This window comes from Rhagoletis zephyria, unplaced genomic scaffold (genome assembly GCF_001687245.7).
Source record: "Rhagoletis zephyria isolate East Lansing unplaced genomic scaffold, Rhagoletis_zephyria_1.1 Rzeph_scaffold_00578, whole genome shotgun sequence".
Lineage (NCBI taxonomy): Eukaryota > Metazoa > Arthropoda > Insecta > Diptera > Tephritidae > Rhagoletis > Rhagoletis zephyria.
Window position 1 is genome coordinate 93,594 of NW_016157662.1, and position 17,211 is coordinate 110,804.

At 35.6% G+C, this 17,211-nt stretch overlaps 1 protein-coding gene across 2 annotated transcripts in view; it reads right to left on the reverse strand.

Moving 5' to 3' along the window:
• Nucleotides 1-3,452: 3,452 nt before the first annotated feature.
• The window catches only part of Cdk5alpha (Cdk5 activator-like protein), a 116,567-nt gene continuing 102,808 nt past the window's right edge, over nucleotides 3,453-17,211 (reverse strand). Inside the window, exon 4 of one of the 2 annotated variants that reach the window (XM_017612747.1) lies at nucleotides 3,453-3,677. In XM_017612747.1, coding sequence (XP_017468236.1) covers nucleotides 3,468-3,677 — 210 coding nt within the window. In that variant the 3' untranslated portion in view covers nucleotides 3,453-3,467. Of the gene's footprint in view, nucleotides 3,678-16,578; nucleotides 16,619-17,211 lie in introns of those variants that run through there. The other variant, XM_017612748.1, reaches the window with a different exon arrangement.

Below are 17,211 nucleotides of genomic sequence, written 5' to 3' on the forward strand. Positions count from 1 at the left end.
GGTTTCAGTTAGGGCAAGGTCATCGGCATATGCAATAGCGTTGCAGCCAGTGTCCTGTAAGCGCACGAGAATGGTGTTTACCGTAAGATTCCAGAGAAGTGGTGAGCTCCACCTATCTCCAAATACATAGTTCTCCGGTTGAGGAGAACACGGACAAAGTCCACCAGGGATCGATCCAGTCCGATCTGGATCTTAGATGCTCTCTCGCCTCTGGGAGGACATTATTAAAGGCTCCTTCTACGTCTCGAAAGATACCCAGTATTAAGTCCTTGTATTCCAAGCATTTTTCAATATCGGAAACGATTTTGTGGAGTGCTATTCCACAGATTTGCCTCCGGAGTAGGCCTCTAGTGTAGTAGAGTAGAGTAGTAGTAAAGTAGGAAAATGCCATCCATCCTAGGGGATTTGAAAGGTTTAAAAGATCTTGCAACCCAATCAAATTCCCGTGGAGCCGGGACGGACTTACTCGGCGCTACGTAGCAGCCAGGGGAGTGTGTATCTACAAGAATCTCCAGCATATCATCCGAAGATGAAATCGACTCGCCGTTTGGCCTTTGGATGTAACTGGGAGAAAAGAGACTCTTTGATAAGAACTTCCGTAACCGGTTGCCTTCCAAATGTTCCTCAATGTTGTTACAGAAGTTTTTCCATGATGTCCTCTGAGCCTTTTTGATAGCTCGCTTGATATTTCTTAAGGATTCCTTATAAGAGTGCCATAATCCACCTCTTTTCGTCTTAATACAGAGCTTCCTGCATTATCAGGGAGGCGATTTCTTCGTTCCAACAATGTGACTTCTTTTTTCACTTCGGAATTATGATAGGGCAGGAGGTGGAAAAAGCCGCGCTACAGGCTTTGGTGATATGGTCCACTGCTTCTTAAATTTTTTCCGTTGAACGTAGTCCTCCGAGAGAAGCATGCTGGAAGTCAACAGATTCCGTTTCATCAGATGTCATCGGTAAGCGAGACTTACTGTTAATAGCGCTTCTAAAAAGGAGGTCCGAGCATATACTCCTGAACTTGTTCCAGTCGGTTCGTCTCCTATTTCTGTAAGCGACTGGAGATGGTGGTTAGAAAGAGATCATAAAATTTGTGTATCTCTGATCGGAAAATGCATGGTCATTTGAGTCATGCTACTAAGTAAAATTTTCTGAGAAACTATCCCACAAAAGAGAAATGTCTAGCACCTCCCTTCTGTTAGAGGTAACAAAAGTTAGCCTACTTCCACAACGTCCCGCAACCAGGTCAAGGGATAAGTGGCGTGATCGTGTACCATGTACGATGAGACCAGCCAAAGTGGTTTTGACCAAACTTTCACGCATATTCTCGCCGTGTCCTCGTCACTAAACTGTGTGAGTAGAAGATTAGAAACAGTTTTCTTTATTAAAATGCATGATCTAATCTTACCTATCACAGGGGCTGACACGCCATGATATGCATTAGAGTTGAGTCCACAAATCTTCTGGTGTGCTACCCAAGGTTCCTGGACATATACGAGCTCCTCGCCTCTTGCGTCTAGGTGCAGCCGATGCTGCCTTCGAATGGTGGAGGTTAATTTGTAGGACCCTCACCATTGTCAGACATGCTCATGATCTCGTCGTCCATTGTGTCCTGGCTGTCGTCCTTGGGCGCTACTTCTGTTACGTCAGCGTCCTCATCGTCCGAAGCCAGTAGCCGGTCCTCCGAGATCTTGATCCATCTAATGAATGAATGATCCTAAAAGGCTAGTCACGGAACTAGTATCGCTGTCCGTGCCTACATATGACTCCAAGGTCTGAGTCTTTGCTTGTCCGTCCAAGTTTTCCTGGGGCGGAACTGGTTCACTCTCCCCTTTCATAGAGTCGTCTTGAGAAACAGGGTTGGAAGCAACGGGTTCACATGTAGTGTCTCTCGTGTTTTTGGGAAATGTCCTCATTCTCTTTTTGGGTTTTGAGGGTTATGAAGTAAAAGCCGTAGATTATTACCCCATTGTTTTCTGCGAATATGGGCAGAAAGTCTTCCTTTATAACAAACGTGATATATCTCGGCTGATCCTTCACCTCGCTGACCTTCACTACTCTCCAATCAAGGGTTGGTAGTGAGCCGTCGGAGAGCTGGATTATCTCCAAGATATCTCATTCGGGCTTGGCGGGTTCTTCTGGCACCAAGGCCCGGGCCCGGGGCGTACAAGGAATTTCATCCCTATGAACGGCCGCCAGGTTGGCGCCGGGCCACAGTTCACCCAGCATGGCTATGGCTTTATTATATAGTTTCACTGACCTTTCGTCGGCAGAGGAAACCAATTTTATGTGGACCTGGTGAAGGCCCGCGTCTCGGACTACAGAGAGGGTCCTGGGTTTTTGCCAAGAATCTCCTAGTAGACCCGGCAGGAGCCCACAAGGACGTCCGCCGTCAGGTTCCTCTCCATGTGCCCCTATCAATAATTTCTAGGCCTAGATGGTTTTAGCGATATCGTTGAAAGCCCTTTGTGCCCGAACAGGGTTAATAGGGTCGGAAGAATTTATATATCTGGGCTTTTTAAGTTCCCTCTCAGTGCTCTTATCCACTGACCGTTGTCTCTTTGAGCCCAATGGCTTGGAAGTTTTGGAAGCTGCCTCATGGTTCACGGAGGCGTCCATGCTCTCCGTCAGTTTCCGGCTTACCGCAAGGATGACCTTGATCCACTCCTTGGCTTACCGCAAGGACGCCCTTGGTCCTTTTTTTCCTGGTTTGCAGGATTTTCGCCAAATTTCTCGAGAAGCTTTGAGGCGGTTCCTCGCTCCCGTTGCAGGCCTACCAGATACCGTGCCCGCAATGAGCTCTTTAGTGCCGGGTGCCTACGCAGCCTCGGCCGCTGTTGAACTACCCTCGAGGGATTTGTCCATAGCCGCTTTGGCCGACAAGCTATTTCAATCGGCTGTTCAGGCCTACTTTGCGAGTCAGTCGCCGGTTCCTTGGGTCGCTCGAGGGGTACGTTGGAGCTGGTGGTGAGCGCGTAGGGTCTTTCAAGCTTGCCCGAATAAAGTTGGCCGGTAGCCAAGGGTTTTTTGATATGATTAACGCCGTGTCCGTCGGTGGCATTTTTACCCGTACAGTGATGCGGGTTAGGGTTAGAGTAAGTAAGGAAAATTGTGTTAAGTTTAATTGATAAGTTGAGCTCAAATTGGCCGCAAGAAAACAGCGGACTAAACAAATGACACAGATATATATATTTTGTATTTTTGTAATTTATACGCCTATTTTCCTTAACTTTAGTTACAAGGTTTAAATCCGCTTGATTATAATATTTACAAGCCAAATAAAAGGTTTATAGGAAAGTAAGGGTATTCATCTCAACGAGTAAATGCCCTGTAACCACGTCAACTTACTTAATTTTGTATGTATATCCGGTTTATTTACCAAGTTTACGGGTTTACGAGGCATTTAAGCCTTTTCACGAATAACCATAATATATTAGACATTGTATGTACATACAATCAACTTATGCAACTTACCTCTCCCAAAACTTTTCCTTTGAGTCTTCAACGAGGAATGGTTTAAGTGGGTAGCTTATTTCATTGCCCATGTAAGAATATGATAAATATAAACACGTAAGTACAGATGCCTGTAGTTCCGATTCTTTGGTTTCTTCGCCATCTACCAGTTCCCGTATTAACATGTACACAAAAACGACATTTGCTGGATTTATAAATGCTACGTCCTGAAACAGGAATTTTGGAAAAAATCAGGGAAGTGATAAAAATCTTAAGCGCTATGTATAAAAGCACTTGGTTAAGGTAGGTATGTACATTAGAGTAGTCTTAGAAATATTCGAATTGTCTAAAACTTAAAAATACAAGGCTTAAGACGAATTGTCCCTAAGATGAACCCTATTGTGGATACCAAGTCGGAAATGCAACTACTTTAAAAGCAATTTAAAAAGTAGTTGGAATTCTTCCTTTTTCATATAAGCAACTAACTAACTAATATGGCGATGTCCTAGGAGCAAATCAATTATCCGACTCTGCATTTGATTTCAACCAAAATTAAAATATATTTGGCTGAAAGGATATTAAAATGAGTTTTTTTGTAGCTGCAATAATATTAGTCCATTTCCAACTACTTTAGATTCCATTTGTTTCCAAATATTTTAAAATCGATTTGTTTCCAACACTTTCAAATTTTGTTTGTTTCTAACTATTTTCATACCTCTCTGCTTCCAACTATTTTAAAACCTATTCGTTTCCAATTACATGTATACCTGTCTGTTTACACTATTTATAAATATGTTTCTTTTGTGGTAACTATAAAATTTTATTATCTTTTTGTTTCAACTAAAGTACATTTCAATTCAGTTAATTTTAAACATTTACACTCCAATTCATTGCTAAGTATTTATGTATATAAACAAGAAATTTACATTTTGGTAATGATCGGTAATCGATACTCACATTGGAACTTTTAAAGAAACTTATGCTAATTTCTGTTTTTTGCGATTTAAAACAATTCACGTTCGCTAAATAAAGAAATTTACACTAAAAATACTGTTGGGAATCGTCACTCGCATTGGAGATTTTAGAGAAACTTAACCTAGATAATTTTTTTAATTTAAGCAATTTTTTTTCATGCTTTCGCCGTAAAAATTTTGTTTTTTACGGTCTGAATATCCTTCGGAATTATGTCATCTGGATCCTTTTCGTCAATATAAAAAGCATCTAATATCGATAGAGGAATAATTAAAAAATTGTTTATGTTCCGCATTCAAGAATTTCAGTCACTATCTTATCTTTAAAAAGTGGATAAAAGTTTTTGTAATCGTTTAACCTTTTTTTCCGTGAGTGCCATCGACGTTGTATTTCAGTATTACCTCTTTAGTAAAATGGAAAAAAGCATCTTCTTGGGCTTTCCTTTCATTAAAGACTTCATACCATCAAGCTATTGAATATTTAGGTGAAAGGTAGTGATTGTTTATTACGCTTAGTTTATTAAGGAAGTACAAGTGATGAATATATTTAGTACTCACATAAATCAATTTATTATCCTTATTTATATTACAGTCCACGGCTGCGAAAGTGTCATCTGTTTCCACTGGAAATGAAGAATTGAACGAAACTACATCGTTTTGTTAACGGATCAGGGATTTTATTGGCACAGTTTGACCCGCTAGCACCTTCATAACAGCTTCGTCTTAGCTTTTGTTGTCCTCTGTTAAAAAAAAAGTAAGTGCGCCTGAGCCACACTGTAGAAGTGAAACTTACGTTACTTATCTATCTATACATACACACATCTGCTTTTGCTTAAGGTTATATTTTTTCGCTTTTTTTCTATCAATGGCGATCCCTAACTCTACCACTGTTCGTTTTAATAACATTCATGTTATTCTGTTTTTCCATTATCTTCATTTTTATCATTATACTCTATCGATAACAAAATCGATTATAACGTCCATCAAAATACCGATACCAAAATCGATGACAAATTCGATAAAAATTTCAATAGCAACATCGATAATACCGTTGGTAGCTAAATCGATCAAAATATCGATAACAAAATCGATAAGTATCGATAACAAAATCGATAAATATCGATGACAAAATCTATTTATATCGATAACTTAATCGATAAATATCGATAACAAATTCGATAAATATCGATAACCAAATCAATAAATATCGATAACAAAATCGATAAATATCGATAACTAAATCGGATAAATATCGATAACAAAATTGATAAATATCGCTAACAAAGTCGATAAATATCGATAACAAAACCGATAAAAATCTCGATTATTTTATCGGTAGATCTCGAGAATCCCGAAAATCTCTAAAATCCAAAAATAATTCCCAGATTGAGTCTCTGTGTCTCTCTCTATATCCTTTCCTCTGTAATTACCTCTATTTTAATCTTTCTTCCCCTACCTTTATCTTTGCTTTTATCGGTATCCTCATCCTCCTCTTTGTCTGCACTTTTATGTTCATCATTTTTTTCCGCTACATATTCCCCTTCACATTTGTTCTTATATATATAAGTAAAGTGTTTAGATTTACCTTGGTCTTCATTTTTGCCTTTATCTTTACGCATCTTTGTTTTTGTTGTTATTTTTACCTTTGCCTTTATCCTTTTCTTCATTTATGTACGTAGTCACCTTTACTTTCATTCTTGTATTGGTCTTTTTCTAAGTGTTATTCTTTAACCTTTTGTTAGCAAATTTTTGTTAAATTTATAGATACCATATGCATACATATAAGAAGCACTTGTTTCAGCCCCAACCATTTGCGTTGCACCATTTCCCTTGCACCATTTCCGTTGCATCAGTTCTGTTGCATCATTTCCGTTGCATATACACAAGAAGTATTTGTTTCAGCCCCAATCATTTCCGTTGCACCATTTCCGTCCCGACCAGTTCCGTGTGCAATTTCCGCTGAATTTGCTAATTTACTCCCAACCAACCAACCGCCGCTAAAGAAGTTTCACTTCAAAAAAAAAAAAACAGTATAAATATGCAGACATGTTAGAACATATCGGTAGCTCGGTGCAATAACGGCACAATTCAGAATTCAAAAAATTAAAACTGTTACTACTTTGAAGTGGCTCATGTCTCTAATCCTTGTCGAATCCATGTCGAATCTTTTGTACTTTCTTCAGCAGTCCTTACTGTTTACTTTAGTAAAGGATGGCAATGGATTAGAGAAGGATTTAAGATAAGAGCCACTTAACAGTAGTAACGGTTTATGTTTTTTGAAGTTTGAATTGTGTCGTTATTGCACAGGACCATCGATATACAGAATAAAAATGTACAGGTGTACATACAAAAATAATATCACAAAGTGACTGTGACTCAAACAACTGACAACAAGATAATTTTTTCAATGCTCACGTGTTTTCTGGCTAAACCTTCTTCAGCATCTACAGAAGTTTCACAACATTTAGAAAAGTTCCACATATATTCATAGGTAGCTGTTGTTTGAGTCACTGTATTTATATATATATGTATATAAATATTTACCTTTAACGTCGCTGAGATCTTTCTTCAGTATTTCTATAAGCTCCGTACATTTCGAGCATCTGCTTTCCGTTTGTTTTTGTTATTTCCATAGGAAGATTTAGCCGTTTAATTTTCGACGGCACATTTTTTCCTTCAGTAACATTTATCTTATTTTCATACATTTTATCTGTTGCCTTTTATATACTTGCAAATAGTTAATCAATAAAGTTAAGGTGCAGTGATTTTCGTAAAGTTAATATTCAAATTAGGCAATGAAGCAGTGGTATTAATATAAAGTGATTATCTTTCGGGATACCAACAAATTTGTATTTAATCTTATCTAAAGTAAACTCCTCCACTACACCCAAATTATCAGAATGAAAAGGCATATGTATGCCTAAAGATGTCAATGAATCAGTTGGTTCTTTAAAAAAGCTATCAATCGTAAGGAATTTTTTCCCATTTTTCCAATTAGAACCACAGAGTTGTAATTTTTTTCTAAAGCCAATAACTTTTAAGGAGTATTTGGTAAAACACAACAAAAATTTTCAGAAAATTTGGTACTTAAAAAATAATCACTTAAAACACAGTAAATTATTTCGTTGTTTTTATATATTTCTTTAAAATAATTTTTTTCAACAATTATATTCTTCAACACTTTTAGTAATTTGCTGCAATAATTTTGAAGGCTTCTCGACATAATTTTTCAGGGTTTGTAGCTAGTTCTCGAAGGGATAACTAGAAAACTTTGAAGCATACCCAAATTATGCTACAGAATCTACCAAATGCAAAAGCCCGTGAACATTAATATGAAATACTATTCTCCCCAAAAATGATTGTGAAGTTTTCAGCAAACAATTGCAGCATATTTTGAGCTAGTGGAACATTATTTTTTCATGTTTTAGGACATGAAAGCAACCGGTAAGCACAATGCAAGAGAAGGAATTCGTAGTAAACGTCTGGGTGAACTTTGTTTTTCAGCACAGATATACCCGAGTACAATACAAATTGACGAAACTCGGTGGCCTTCCAATTAGGTAGTTCGCAAAAACTTCTAGGTTTACACACAATTTCCTTCGGTATATTTAATCTAATGCTAACTAAGTGGTCAGATATTCCCTTTTTACCTTCTTCACTTACTTTGAAATTGGTTTTATCGTAAAACATCCTTGCAACAAATTTACTAACTACTCTAAGGTCTATTAGGTGCATGGGATCAGTGGAACTTGATTTATCATATTTAAGTTTATATTCTCGAAAGGAGTTATGTTGTTGTAAAAAAGCTTTTGGTGATGTTGCAAGAATTTTTTAGTTTTAAAATCCTCATCTGACAGTAAATCTCCACAATTAGTAGCATTAGTTAATGTATTGTTAACTTGTTTCCCTACCTGGTTACATTTAGAACACCCATTGCTGGATGTAAGGCCTGCAATGCCACATACAAACGATTTTGCAGCTTTAATTTTCAGTGTAATCATTTCGTCCCTAATTTGAATTGACTTATCAACATATTTGATAAAAACGAACAAAGGGCAATAGTGTTGCAGGAACATAAACGAGCACACAGTGCTGCACATGAAAACACAAAGCAAATTTTGGGAGACTACCTCTTTCCGAAAATAACGTGCTAGCAAATTGCAAAACTTGTTCAAAAGGTAAATATCATCGCCATCTTAAGAAACAAATGATTGCAGAAGATCCAATTTTATGCTTCGTGAGTGAATATCTGCGTGTGGACATTTTCTCTACTCAAGAGCCATCGCTGATGTGAAAGCTCCAAATTCAGTTGATGAACTTTTTTCATTTCAATTTTTCATTTTATTTATTAATCTATGCATTAGTACAGTAAGATTAAGAAATCTTTTATAGTACAACAGTAGTTTATATATGTATGAGACAATAAAGGTTATAATGAAATTTCAAATTCATGTGACGTATGATTTCGAATTTATGGCGGATTGAAAATTTCACGCTTATAGGATGTACCACGCCCCTTTTACAAAAGTATATCTACTTTACAATAAGCATCTACGATAGATATGTATGTCAACACACCAAATTTCAAAGTCATGTGACTTACGGTTTCGAAGTTATAGCTGATTAAAAATGTTACGCCTATGGGAGGTGCCACGCCTCCTAGGTGGATCTCGCTTTTTTTATACCCTAGGTTACGTCCGAGGTCACTCTCTGTACCAGTTAAAACCCCATGAAAATCCATTCAGTAGTTCCGGAGATTAGTGAGTTTAAACAGACAAACAGGCAAACAAACTACAATTTTATTATAGTTGGTTTATTCCACGCAAGCCCAAAACAGCCCAGAAAGCGTTCCTTACGCTAGAAAAATGGATAATACAGAGCGAATACCTTCCACTTTTGGATCGTAAATGTCTTCTTCCCAAAACAGCCCGGACATTTTTTCCGGGCAGAAATGTGCAAGAAGTCAATTTGAAATAGCAGTTTGTTTACATCCGATAGCAAATTTTATAAAATATAAAAATGGCAAATAGCACTAAAGGTTCAGAAAAGTAGGTATTTGCTAATTTTAGTAGCTGTATAAGATAAATCACACAAAATCATTGCTTAGAACTGATTTGTTGATTCAGGGCGCAGAAAGCGGTTTCTTGCGTTCCTCACGCTCTGGGCCCTTTGGCACGTATTGACACATTTTTGACACTTGTCAGACAGTAACTTATTTTTACGCTTTAATTACCAGAGCAGCCCGGAGAGCGTGTGGAATACAGCTAGTACTAGCAAATGACTGCCTTGCTTCGCGACGCTTTATAAGCAGTGTTGCCGCGAATCATATTTAGCGGTAGCCAAATTCCGTTAAAAATAGGGCTAAAAAAGAGCTAAAAAAGTCGTTGTGGCTAAAAATGGTAGCTAAATTTTTTACTTACATATACATATATAAGTATACACGCAAACATTTTCAATAAGTAATGGTATAAAAAACAATGAAGTCTGGAAAAAAAGCTAATATTTTATCCAACCAAAAACCTTTTTGTATAAAAGGGGAAATATACGACACCAGCTTGCTGGCTCCATCAAGTGATTGTACCATCAGGCTCAAAGCATATAACTTACCAGCATGCTGTTACAATGTTTATTTCATATATTTATTTCATAATTTTTCTACCATTTTTTTAAACATTGTTTTTTTTTTTTTTAACTCACAACTGCAATATCGTGAACTTAGTCTTCCACAAACACGGCTTTGGCTCATATAGTGCAAGAAATGTCCGCCAAAATACTTTTTACTTAGAAAATTTAGCTAATTTCACCACAGACGATACCAGCATGCTGGTACAATCATAAAATTTTCAAATAGTTTTGAAGTCACACCAGCAGCTGGCACAATGACACCACCATTACACCACAAGAACATACACGGTCAATCGACTTGATAGGCCATTTAACAAATAAAGCATATTAAGGGCCGTAAACTTATCTATTTTAAACTATAGTAGTATAAAAACGTGAGGAACATATCGTTAGCTTATTCCGCAAACGTGCTAAGTCCACTTTTTATGAAAATTGAGATTTTGATGCAGTAAGACAGCATAACTCAAAATACATCATTACCAAAAAAGAAAGTTACCGTAATGTCGTTCTAACTTGTTGTTATGCATTGGTACGCAAATGTGCTAAGTCCAAAAAAATCAAGAAAAAATATAAACACGTCTGTCCGTGTACACGATAACTCGAGATATCTCAACGAAATTTGGTATGTAGGTTGCCCTTTATCCAACGTAAGTTGGTATTAAAAATGGGCGAATCGGACTGTAATTTATAAATTTCTTCCAAACTCGGTGCACTTAATAAACCTGGTACGGAAAAGCAATTCGTTGAAAATTATTCAAATCGATTTTGGTTCGCTTTCCGTATAGCTAACGGTAAATTTCAGAAATGCGAAAACTGATATTTTAATAACTGACGACGCCAATTTACTCCAAGTTAATACTTACAACAATCTCTTAACAATAATTAAGACTGCATGACACCGCCCACTTTATGACTATAAGTTGTATCTCGGTAGCCAATTTAGCGATTTCTACTAAACGTGGTTCAATTATTTCATTGAGTCTAACTCAGGATATTATGGAAAACGTTTGAAATCGGGGAAAACGCCCCTGCTTACGACAGTATTTGATACCTGCGCCGGGTATATAAAGTTCGGTTTCGCACAAACTTATACCTCTTTACTTACTTTCAATTATTTTCTTTTATAAATGGTACATAAGTTTACGACTTAAAATAGTTATTTTTCTAATAGCAATGAAATAAAACTGTATTAGGTTATAATTTATTTTAAAACAATAAAATGTATTTAAAATAAACAATTAAATCTTTTAACAATAAAAAATAATGGATAAAAGGTTGATAGAAAATGTGCTAAGTTCACATTAAAAGAATAAAATCTTNTTACAATGTTTATTTCATATATTTATTTCATAATTTTTCTACCATTTTTTTAAACATTGTTTTTTTTTTTTTTAACTCACAACTGCAATATCGTGAACTTAGTCTTCCACAAACACGGCTTTGGCTCATATAGTGCAAGAAATGTCCGCCAAAATACTTTTTACTTAGAAAATTTAGCTAATTTCACCACAGACGATACCAGCATGCTGGTACAATCATAAAATTTTCAAATAGTTTTGAAGTCACACCAGCAGCTGGCACAATGACACCACCATTACACCACAAGAACATACACGGTCAATCGACTTGATAGGCCATTTAACAAATAAAGCATATTAAGGGCCGTAAACTTATCTATTTTAAACTATAGTAGTATAAAAACGTGAGGAACATATCGTTAGCTTATTCCGCAAACGTGCTAAGTCCACTTTTTATGAAAATTGAGATTTTGATGCAGTAAGACAGCATAACTCAAAATACATCATTACCAAAAAAGAAAGTTACCGTAATGTCGTTCTAACTTGTTGTTATGCATTGGTACGCAAATGTGCTAAGTCCAAAAAAATCAAGAAAAAATATAAACACGTCTGTCCGTGTACACGATAACTCGAGATATCTCAACGAAATTTGGTATGTAGGTTGCCCTTTATCCAACGTAAGTTGGTATTAAAAATGGGCGAATCGGACTGTAATTTATAAATTTCTTCCAAACTCGGTGCACTTAATAAACCTGGTACGGAAAAGCAATTCGTTGAAAATTATTCAAATCGATTTTGGTTCGCTTTCCGTATAGCTAACGGTAAATTTCAGAAATGCGAAAACTGATATTTTAATAACTGACGACGCCAATTTACTCCAAGTTAATACTTACAACAATCTCTTAACAATAATTAAGACTGCATGACACCGCCCACTTTATGACTATAAGTTGTATCTCGGTAGCCAATTTAGCGATTTCTACTAAACGTGGTTCAATTATTTCATTGAGTCTAACTCAGGATATTATGGAAAACGTTTGAAATCGGGGAAAACGCCCCTGCTTACGACAGTATTTGATACCTGCGCCGGGTATATAAAGTTCGGTTTCGCACAAACTTATACCTCTTTACTTACTTTCAATTATTTTCTTTTATAAATGGTACATAAGTTTACGACTTAAAATAGTTATTTTTCTAATAGCAATGAAATAAAACTGTATTAGGTTATAATTTATTTTAAAACAATAAAATGTATTTAAAATAAACAATTAAATCTTTTAACAATAAAAAATAATGGATAAAAGGTTGATAGAAAATGTGCTAAGTTCACATTAAAAGAATAAAATCTTAAATAGAAAATGTGGCAAGTCCCAAAAGTGCCTATACGTTTGCAACAGCTTTATTTTGAAATTGGCCGATTATTGGTACTAAAACAAGACGAACTAAGGAAGGAAACTGCATTTACAGATGAGAAAAATATTGACAACAAAAAAAGTTAGACGGTTTTTTGTCCCTCCTGAAAATACAAAAAAAAAAATGGACTTAGACCGTTTGCGAACTAAGCCAACGATATATCAGTCTTTCTTAGTTAAAAAATTCATCTCTTACATAGATAAAAAAAAAATAGATCAAATTAAGCATATACAACTTTTTCATTCCAAGTATGAATAAATTCTCCAAAGAGCTAAAAAAAGGGTTAGGGACAATTTTAAATTTATGTGGCCACAAAAAGTACGTGGTAGCTAAATGTAGCCACCAAAGGACTTAAACGGCAACACTGTTTATAAGAGCTTTTGCGTTGGCCATTACAAAAATAGTGTTGCTATGCAAAAACGGGTTGTAATGTAAAAATTATTAGTTTAGGTTGAAAGGACTGAAGAGCAGACCATAGCTTACCATAGGCCAAGAATAATACCGCTGAGATAACATATGGTATAAATGCTAATCTTCTTCATCGTTGGGATTATATTATTATTATTATTCTTCGATGCTTAGAGATGTTACTTCCACCTGTGAGATATCTCGAATATTGCAAGTTTTGCCAAGAGTGCGTAATCTATTATTATTATTCTTCGATGCTTAGAGATGTTACTTCCACCTGTGAGATATCTCGAATATTGCAAGTTTTGCCAAGAGTGCGTAATCTATTATTATTATTCTTCGATGCTTAGAGATGTTACATCCACCTGTGAGATATCTCGAATATTGCAAGTTTTGCCAAGAGTGCGTAATCTATTATTATTATTCTTCGATGCTTAGAGATGTTACATCCACCTGTGAGATATCTCGAATATTGCAAGTTTTGCCAAGAGTGCGTAATCTATTATTATTATTCTTCGATGCTTAGAGATGTTACATCCACCTGTGAGATATCTCGAATATTGCAAGTTTTGCCAAGAGTGCGTAATCTATTATTATTATTCTTCGATGCTTAGAGATGTTACATCCACCTGTGAGATATCTCGAATATTGCAAGTTTTGCCAAGAGTGCGTAATCTATTATTATTATTCTTCGATGCTTAGAGATGTTACATCCACCTGTGAGATATCTCGAATATTGCAAGTTTTGCCAAGAGTGCGTAATCTTTTTCTATAATCCTGCTGTTCCATACGATGAAAGAGTTATCCAGTTCAAACGGGGTCATTGATATTCCTACCGTGTTCTCTCTAAGGCACTCTGCACATTAAACGGCTAGTCATAGTAGTGTAATCGTTCCGGCGTACTAAAGTATGAAGCTTTTATACCGAACACATGTATTTCAATGAAGCTCTGTATATTACGATTCATAATCATGTTTTCGCCTAATCATAAAAACTTCATGAATCGAAGCGCCCAACATTGTAAGGCGCTTGCCGTTTTGATATCGGCATTTGTTTACGTTTTTGTGCTCGAAATAAAAATTATTTGTCATTTCAGTAGGAAATAATTGAAAATTAATGATTTTGTGCTAAAATTCGTGCCAACTGTATTAAGCCATAAACGTTTATGCAATATTTTATTGCAGAAATGTTCGCGGAAGTGTATTATTGAGAAAGACCGGCCAGAAAATGTGTAATGTGCGCGCCACCAGGGCTTACGCAGGGCGCCCAAGTGTGCAGAAGTCGAGTCGTAATGCATTCGTTTTGACATGACAAAACGATTACTCTACTATGATTAGGCGCGTAATGTGCGGAGTGCCTAACTCAGCGCACTTCTTCTTGATATACCGATGCACAATGGGGCCGCCCCATATAAGCGGGTGCTCAAAATTCTGAAATCATTTTCTTCCCATTAGACTCGCTTGAACTCCTTTTTAACCGACTTCCAAAAAAGGAGGAGGTTATCAGTTCGTCGGAATATTTTTTTTTTTTTTTTATGTATGTTACCGCATATCTTTGGACCACGTCAACCGATTTCGAATTGCTTTTGCATCGGAAAGGTAGTGTCTCAGAGGTGGTCCCATACTAATACGGTTAAGATCCGATCAGTGGATCATGAGATATATATAACGGGTGATTTTTTTGAGGTTAGGATTTTCATGCATTAGTATTTGACAGATCACGTGGGATTTCAGACATGGTGTCAAAGAGAAAGATGCTCAGTATGCTTTGAAATTTCATCATGAATAGACTTGCTAACGAGCAACGCTTGCAAATCATTGAATTTTATTACCAAAATCAGTGTTCGGTTCGAAATGTGTTTCGCGCTTTTTTATCGACAAATTTTGTTCAGCGATGAGGCTCATTTCTGGTTGAATGGCTTCGTAAATAAGCAAAATTGCCGCATTTGGAGTGAAGAGCAACCAGAAGCCGTTCAAGAACTGCCCATGCATCCCGAAAAATGCACTGTTTGGTGTGGTTTGTACGCTGGTGGAATCATTGGACCGTATTTTTTCAAAGATGCTGTTGGACGCAACGTTACGGTGAATGGCGATCGCTATCGTTCGATGCTAACAAACTTTTTGTTGCCAAAAATGGAAGAACTGAACTTGGTTGACATGTGGTTTCAACAAGATGGCGCTACATGCCACACAGCTCGCGATTCTATGGCCATTTTGAGGGAAAACTTCGGAGAACAATTCATCTCAAGAAATGGACCGGTAAGTTGGCCACCAAGATCATGCGATTTGACGCCTTTAGACTATTTTTTGTGGGGCTACGTCAAGTCTAAAGTCTACAGAAATAAGCCAGCAACTATTCCAGCTTTGGAAGACAACATTTCCGAAGAAATTCGGGCTATTCCGGCCGAAATGCTCGAAAAAGTTGCCCAAAATTGGACTTTCCGAATGGACCACCTAAGACGCAGCCGCGGTCAACATTTAAATGAAATTATCTTCAAAAAGTAAATGTCATGGACCAATCTAACGTTTCAAATAAAGAACCGATGAGATTTTGCAAATTTTATGCGTTTTTTTTAAAAAGTTATCAAGCTCTTAAAAAATCACCCGTTATATATATTTTTTTTATATGAGAGTTGAAGTCGGTTTTTTTTTTGCTAAAAATTACGTGTTAAGAGTAAATGTTTCACGTCTTAACCCATTATCCCAGTTTTCTGTAATGTCTAATGTTAAGTTAAATTGATTTTATTACTATGCAAATTATGAATAATTTAACCCATTTACAACTTTAACTTAACATACAGATGACCATATTTTAACCCATTATTTGGCAATTTTTTTATAGTCTTTCCCCAGCTAATTTTATTAAAAATAGGTAAGTTTAGGTTACAATATAATCAGGAAGAATTCGATTCGAGAATAGAACTAAGTTAGAAGCGATAAAATGTAATACAAATAACAATGTGTATTTGTTGTAATCACTAGGAAAGAGAATGGAACAGGTGAATTCATTTATATAGAGATAAGTTAGATAGTAAAAGACAGTAATGTAAAACATAATAGGATATGTACATGGTCAAAACAAAAGTGTAAGTAAAAATAATTTCAGCTTTCTGTAAACACTTTTTTAGAAATATTGGTCAAAAAGTCGAAACTATATTTAGTTTCGTCTTTGATACGACTATGAATATGCCCCAATATGTTTTAAATCTAAAGAGAAAGAAAAGAAATATCGAAAATTAAGTAATTTATCTAAATAAAAACGTGAATCAATTAAAAAATATTTTATAAAAAATATATATATTTTTATAAAAAACTAATTAAAATAAAATAAAATAAATAGTCAAATCTTTTCAACATGTGCAGTTTTGTAACCCATTTAATTGTTGTACATTAAAGTGCAGTATTCAGTTTCGTCTTTGATTCGACTATGAATATGCCCCAATATGTTTTAAATCTAAAGAGAATGAAAGGAAAATATCGAAAATTAAGTAATGTATCTAAATAAAAACGTGAATCAATTAAAAAATATTTTATAAAAAATATATATATTTTTATAAAAAAATAATTAAAATAAAATAAAATAAATAGTCAAAACTTTTCAACATGTGCAGTTTTGTAACCCATTTAATTGTTGTACATTAAAGTGCAAGTTTAAAATAATTAGAACCTACTTTTTTCCATACGAAGTATGTTCGACGATTTTTTTTATATGGAGAAAATGAGCGGCACCTTCACCAAAAAATTGCCAAAAATCAACGGTATGTCCTAGCTACTTCAAACTGGCACTCAAGATCTTTTTTAAATATCTAACTAAAAACATTGATGTTTTTACGAAGTTTGAAACTTAGATTCGATTTTTTAAGAAATAAACCATATTTTTATAAAAAAAAATTATTAAAATTAAATAATATTAAAAAAATAGTTATGATAAGCACTACATAACGAAAACTGTGACATTTATTCCTCACAGTCGGAATCTAAATCGCATCCAAGCCCCGTTAAACTGATATTATTCGCTTCAAGTTCTACTAACTCCATTGCTTCACA